We start from the raw sequence: 6,483 nt of genomic DNA, 5'->3' as shown, positions 1-6,483 counted from the left end.
CAGCCTGAATTGTTCTATGATTCTATGATGTTCTTTTAGTGGACTACTTAAAATGTGTGTCTGATACCTACCAACTTGACCCACTTCATTATCAGGCACCTTCTCTGGAGGAGAATTTCTTTTAGTATTTTGTAACAGTGAAAGATATGGCAGCTAATACCGCCCTTCTACCTCCATTTTTAAATTAAAAAAGCTAGATGAAAAAATCCTCACTGAGATGTATCTAAAGAATAAATTTACTCTCAGCATTTTGTAGAACATTTAAAAATGAGAAAAGTAGCGGAGTTTGAAAACCTGTAGGATCATTTCACTTGTGGCTTGAGGACTCAAGACGAATCATTTAAAAAAACTCTTATATTTTGAATACCAAGTACTCCCTATGTTTTAACAATGTCTCCTTCTTTAAGGGAGCTGGCGTATTCTATAGGCTGACTTAGAGAATGAGTTACTCCATTTATCAAGTTTTGATTCTTCCTGATTTTGTTTTAGTGTTCTGAAGAAGAAGCCATAGGGACAGTATCAGAATAAAATGTCAGGGATTAAAGCTGTCGGAACACCTCCACAAATTTGTGGTTTTAAAATTTACTCCTTTTCTCCTTACTGATAGAATGCAGCAACTTTTGAAGATATTGAGAAACCAGCATCAACTTATCAGAAGACGAAGCCAGTAGAAGCTGGTAAGGCATTGGCCCCAAATCCATTCTTTGGAGGTGCTGATGTTCAAAATCCCAGGATATTACTGTTGATGTAGCAGTGCTGAGTAAGAATCATCTAGAGGGAACTGTTGTATTTGCAGTTCTCTAGCAACCTCAATTACTCTCTCCCTCCTCCCTTTAGAGGTTGTTTTGGTTTGGTGGGTTTTGTTTGGATGGTTGGGGTTTTTTCCCTTTTTTTCATCAGAGTTGAGGAAAGGAGAATAAAAAGCATCAGAATGGAGAAGAGACTGAGTAGGGGAGTGGGGTGATGGAGACCATACCATGAGAGAGAGGAAGGAGACGTGTTGCAGAGGTTTTAATATAAATGCGGTGCACAAGAGATTTGGTCTTGGAAGGGGAGAGGGAGGAAGGAATAGAAGGGCTTTCCTGAAAGGGCTGTGAGCTCAGAGAGCAAAAAAGCAGAAAGGCGTTCACTCAGATGTTTGTACCAAAAACTAGTTCCAGGCTGCCTTTGTACAGAACCTTAAACAGGAATATTTGACTTCAAATTTTTTTGAAATGTTGCAGTTGCTAATAAAACAAAGAGCATCCGAGCTAACTTTGAAAACCTCGCCAAGGAAAAAGAGCAGGAAGACCGAAGGAAGGCAGAAGCTGAGAGAGCACAAAGAATGGCCAGGGAGAAGGAAGAACAGGAAGAGGCTCGAAGGAAACTGGAGGTCAGTGAGATTCAAATCCTGTTTGAGCAGCCTGTCTGGTGTGTTTCAGTGCAGTGCTGGCAGGAAAGAAGAATCTTCTAAGAAAAAATACTTTCCTTCTTTCCAGCCAGGCCTTAAAGCTCTCTGTGTTTGTACCTGTGTGTTACCTGTTTGCGATTTGCACCGTGTGTCTATCAGGCATCAGAGGGATAGGGTAGCACTTAATAGTGTAAAGAGTTTTTTATTTAACCTGTCCCAAAATATGTATGCTAGTCTGGAGCACTTTTTCATGGTGAAAAATATGTAGTACTCAGATGCACAGGAAAAAGGATCTTCCTCATCTTCTCTTCATCGTTTCCACTTGCTACACTGAAGAGACCCTCCCAGAAGAGAATGCTTGTCTGGGACCCTTGTGACTGCTTTTCCTGTCTGACTCTGGGGCAGTTTTCCTATTTCCTTCCTCCTTCTCTCTCTCTTTCTCCTCCTTTGCTTTTGTTTTCCGCCAAAAGTATCTTTCAATGCTAGAGCCACTGTGTACCACCAGCTGTGGACTGCGCGAAAGAAATGTTGCGTAAATCTTGTTTCAGCATCCTCTGTGGGACATCTGGCATCCAGGACAGACTGTCAGATGGTTTCTCAGATCTGTTCAGTCCTGCCTGACAATGAGTGAGGCAGACCCAGCGGCTGGTTTCTCAGATGTGGTAGATACTTCCCCTTAGCAGGATGCTGCTACAGGATGTCAGGGTGTGGTAAAAAACTTGACTCATTAACAAAGAGCAATTGCCAGCTCTCAGAGGCTAAGAGTTCTCACTTTGTCCTTAATTCGCTGCTTCACCTCTTGTGCAAATTCCTCATGAAAGTGTCTCTCTCCCAGGGCATGTGGTAACTGATACCTCATACTGATTTTTTCTACATTTTGTGTATGTATTTTGCTCTGCACTTTTGCTACAAGCAGGTTGATGTTCCTCACGATGCAAGGAGGTACTTCATAGGGTGGCAGCTGTGTCTCCAGGGGCATGCTCTTTATTTTCCTTCTATTTTAACAAGTAGAGGTATCGATATGTTCTAAAACACCATGCGATTTCCTTGCACCACAGCTGCATTTCCACAGGGAGCTGCCGCTGGATGCCAGTGCTCTGGAGATCTGGTCCATTTAGAGGGCAGAGCTTTTCTGCTTTGCTTCTGAGTGATGATGGGGTAGTAATGGTTTAGGAGAGATCCTTGGTCCCTTAGAGGCAGCAGTTGCCCCGAAGTGAGAGGTGTGGTGAGAACAGGACTCTCTGAAGTTCACGTGTCAGCCCTTCAGCACTGAGAGATGAACGGTCTTGCAGTCCTCAGCGAGAAGTTGGAAATCTGCTCTGGTGGCCACGTGAATTTTTCAGAAAGTTGCACAACTGACACAGAAAGCATCGATGCTTCTTTTTCTAAGAAAGTTAGTGTCCAAGCTTGGTCTTGGGTACGACCCTGGGGTTGGCCAAATGGATTGGTGCACGCATTTCTCCGGGTACCTCTGCTGCCAGGCGCTGTGCTTAGGGTAAAGAAGGACATCATCCTGGTGATTCTCGTTGTCCCAGGGTGGCCAGTGAATTTTGGTACTGGGCTGCCTTTGCCTTTCAGTGACTTTGTCAGTTCTCTTGGCCTGACCTGTGTGTCCATCTCACCTCAATCTTGAAACAATCCACTTGGTGCTACAGCTGCTGAAGGACTCTCGGTTAGACTGTTCCTATTTCAGCCCAGTTGGAGCTATTTTTCTAGACGCGGGTTTGTACGCTGAGCTGAGGGGGAGAAGAAGTTCACGTTCTCCACTGGCTTTCTTGTCAGTCCTTTTGGGTGATCATATGCTCCTAAATAAAATCTGTGGATAGAGGATGGGGAATTTGGGCTTTTGTTACCCGTTTCAGCTTTTCATTGAGGTTTCCTCTTGCTGAGGGAACAGTTCTCCAGAAGGTTTAAAATGTAGTAGCACAGTTTCTCCTGAGTCATTGAACGGTTATGTCTTTTTTGTCTTTTTTTTTTTAATATATTCCTTTCTGTTTCAGATATTTCTTTCTTTCTTTACTGTTATTCTGCTGTAAGTGTGGGTTAAATTCAAGCCGTTATGCTCGATTTTTCTTGTGCTTCACCAAAGATTCTGTTGCCTGGACACACATGAATTTTTTTCTTCCAATGTTGGTATTTAAATTTCACCGTAACCAGCTGATTAATGATCTTCCAGACTGAACATCTCCGTGGTTAATTGTGTGACTCTGCAGATGCTGAGGGAGGGAGGACGAAGTTAAGGGGAAACTGAAGTGGCAGTGGCTGCGCTGCCCCTCGCTCGCACGCGGAGCATGAAAAGGGGAGGGATGTAAGCCCACCCCAGCGGCAGGTACTGGAAAGGGGTAGGGACAGGTTTTGACTGAAGTGAACTTTATTTCTTGAAGTGAACTTCCTTGCACAGACAGAAAGTTCTTTCGCTTTAAGTGCGTGGGCACACACACTCCCACAAGGGGAATGTACACATGGGCTGCATTCCCTGTTTACCGGTAATCTTTTTGTTGGTTTTTTGTTTGTTTTGCTTTTTCACATATGTCCCACAGTCAAACGGTGCTCGGGGAGCTCTCCTTGAACTGCTGCTTTGAAGCGGCGGGTGCCTCCTGATTTCGCTCGCCCCTGCTCCCTCAGAGCACGTGGCAGGCTGCTCTTCACATGGACCGTTCCGCTGTGGAGGAAACCCAGCCTGAGGGGGACCGTGCAATTTAAATGTTGGGTGGCAGTTATGCTGTGGCTACCTTAAACTGCCCTCTGGAGTGCAGAGACCCGTTTCCTAGGACAGCTTATTCTAACTGTTGCCGTGTTTGACATTGCTAATGAATTGACATTGCTGAATTTGCCCCCAAACTCAGGTTTGACTTCTAATAAATACTTTACTGGTGCTTTTTTATCTGTAGCATGGGAGTTAAAATTCAGGGAGGACTGCTCACATCAGGACAGGTTTTTTTCCAGAGAGAGCACTAAGCTTTGAATTGTCTTCAAAGCTGTCTCTGTTCTCAAGACATGCTTTGCTTTCTTTGTTAGATGTATTTTTTTCTGCGCTGTGACAAACAAAAGAAAGGAAGAGGTTCATTGTAACGGAGTTCTATGACCATCTCAGGGCCACAATTTCTCCTGTTGATCCTTTGGGGACTTACACTTGAATCACTTAAACAACCAGAGTGTACAGTCTCCCATGACACGTATTCTCTCTTCTTTTGTACAGTAAGGAAGAAAGTTTGGCCCTAGATCCACAGTTCTTTTTCCCTGTGGTAAGGAGAGGCAAAATGAAATAGCTAGCTTACAGTCTTTTTTTTTTTTTTTTTAAGTCCTGCAAGCATTTCTTGCACTATGGGACCCTGGCTTCCTAGTGACCTGCTTCACAGGTGGGATGGCACAGCGTGAAGTGCTTGAGTGCCAGAACACTTGATTCAGATCCACCTTCTTTGTGTCACAGAACACAACAGCAATACTGCTTTTGTTTCTACCACATGTCATTCTTCTGAACGTTCGAATCCCCTTGTTGTCAGTATGCAGGACTTAATTTTGTCCTAGCAATTCAGTCTTTTGCCTTGGCACCTGTTTTGCAGACCTGCAGAAGCTTGCAGGACCATTTCTCATCAAAGACAGTATAAGAGTTGCATAATTAGAACATGCAGGCTTCAGGTTCCTTAAACTTTTGCTAAAATGGGAGCTGAGGCCAGGTAATGAACAGAATGAATATACTCAACACAGAAACCCTGCAGCTCCTGCGGAAATGTGTCAAAGAACATTGGGTGCTCTGTTTTTAATGCATTCATACTGTGCGAGTTTTGTTTCTTCACTTTTTTCTCTTCTGTTTTTGCTCTGTTTCTGAGGCTTTACTGTACAGCCAGTCTAAATCTTCAGGCAGGCCTAATGATCCAGCCAGTCCAGTCCTCTTCTGCTCCCTGCTTGCATCGGATTATTGCAGGATACGCTGTCTATCTGCCTGTGTTGTTGAAGGCTTGTTTCTTGTTCACTGTCAAGACATCAGTGACGAAACCGCACCGAAGTTTTTCTTTCTCTTCAATTTAGGAACAAGCTAAAGCCAAAAAACAAACCCCACCGCCATCTCCTACCACGCAACCGGCTGAGCAGAAGGCACCCTCGAGCCCAGTCTATGAGGTTTGTCGGAGTCACTTTCAGTACCTGTTTTTTTCATCCTGAGTGGAGGAATTTTTTTCACAAAACCCTGACGAGCCTCACCCGTGTTTTGGCAGGACGCGGTTTCCTACGAAGCGCAGTCAGCCTACAAGAGTTCCAGCACAACGTATTCAGCTGTGCGCGAGCCAGAGTCCGGCTACAAAGCTGCAGAGTCGGACTACCAAGAAGCAGCGAGTCAGCGAGAGGCAGAATATGAACCGGAGACTGTCTATGAAGTGGCAGGAGCAGGAGACCATTACCAAGCAGGTAGAGTGTTCTGTTTCTAATAGGAAACCCTTTAAGATAAAAGACTTATTTCCTTGGGCAACAACTTAATGTTGTGCTGATAGCATGCTGTGCTAGTTTTCTCAGTGTCTTGGTCTGATGAGACTTTTTAGCTTCTCCAGCAACAGTTAGGAAATCAAGATATGGCTAGAGCAAGGTTGAAGTTACTTTACTTTTTTGAGATGGAATAATTATAGTGCTCCATAGAGTTTCAGTTCAAAAAGAAATGTAGGGGGGTAACTGTTGCCACCCTGTGTGATGCAGCTCAAGTTAAGAAAGCACAGAGATGGAGATTAAAGGTGTGTTGAGCCAGTGCTGGCCTACCAAGCAAAAAATTCTGTCAAAAATTCTTGGATTTGAAAGGGATGTGACGCGTTCTGTGCCTGTGAGGGAGTGGAATAAGGATGTCTGAAACCAATGAAACGGAAAGAATAAGGTTCTTCTAAATTCCCATTTTTCTTGCCACTTGTGGTTACTAAGTGAGGTGTGAAGAGCAAACCTGCTTGCTGTGGTACAAAAACCTGCAAATTTTAAATAGTCTCTTACACAGAGATCTTGGGCTCCATCGTTGTTCTATCACATTTTACAAAAGTGTTATAAGGCTGATCATTTTTATCTTGTACCGTATTAAATGCCTACTTGTGAACACTTCCTTTCAGGCTTTAATTGTG

At 43.9% G+C, this 6,483-nt stretch overlaps 1 protein-coding gene across 1 annotated transcript in view; it reads left to right on the top strand.

Annotated features, from left to right (window-relative positions):
• Positions 1–607: 607 nt before the first annotated feature.
• The window catches only part of LOC104273421 (src substrate protein p85-like), a gene marked incomplete at its 5' end in the record, with an annotated part of 7,825 nt that continues 1,949 nt past the window's right edge, over positions 608–6,483 (top strand). Inside the window, 4 exons of the mRNA XM_009868759.1 lie at positions 608–677; positions 1,224–1,372; positions 5,420–5,509; positions 5,605–5,794. Coding sequence (XP_009867061.1) covers positions 608–677; positions 1,224–1,372; positions 5,420–5,509; positions 5,605–5,794 — 499 coding nt within the window. The remainder of the gene's footprint in view (positions 678–1,223; positions 1,373–5,419; positions 5,510–5,604; positions 5,795–6,483) is intronic.

The sequence above is a fragment of the Apaloderma vittatum genome, unplaced genomic scaffold (genome assembly GCF_000703405.1).
Source record: "Apaloderma vittatum isolate BGI_N311 unplaced genomic scaffold, ASM70340v1 scaffold11184, whole genome shotgun sequence".
Taxonomy (NCBI): domain Eukaryota; kingdom Metazoa; phylum Chordata; class Aves; order Trogoniformes; family Trogonidae; genus Apaloderma; species Apaloderma vittatum.
The sequence above is the reverse complement of the archived record's forward strand: the minus strand, read 5'-3'. Positions and strand labels throughout refer to the sequence as shown.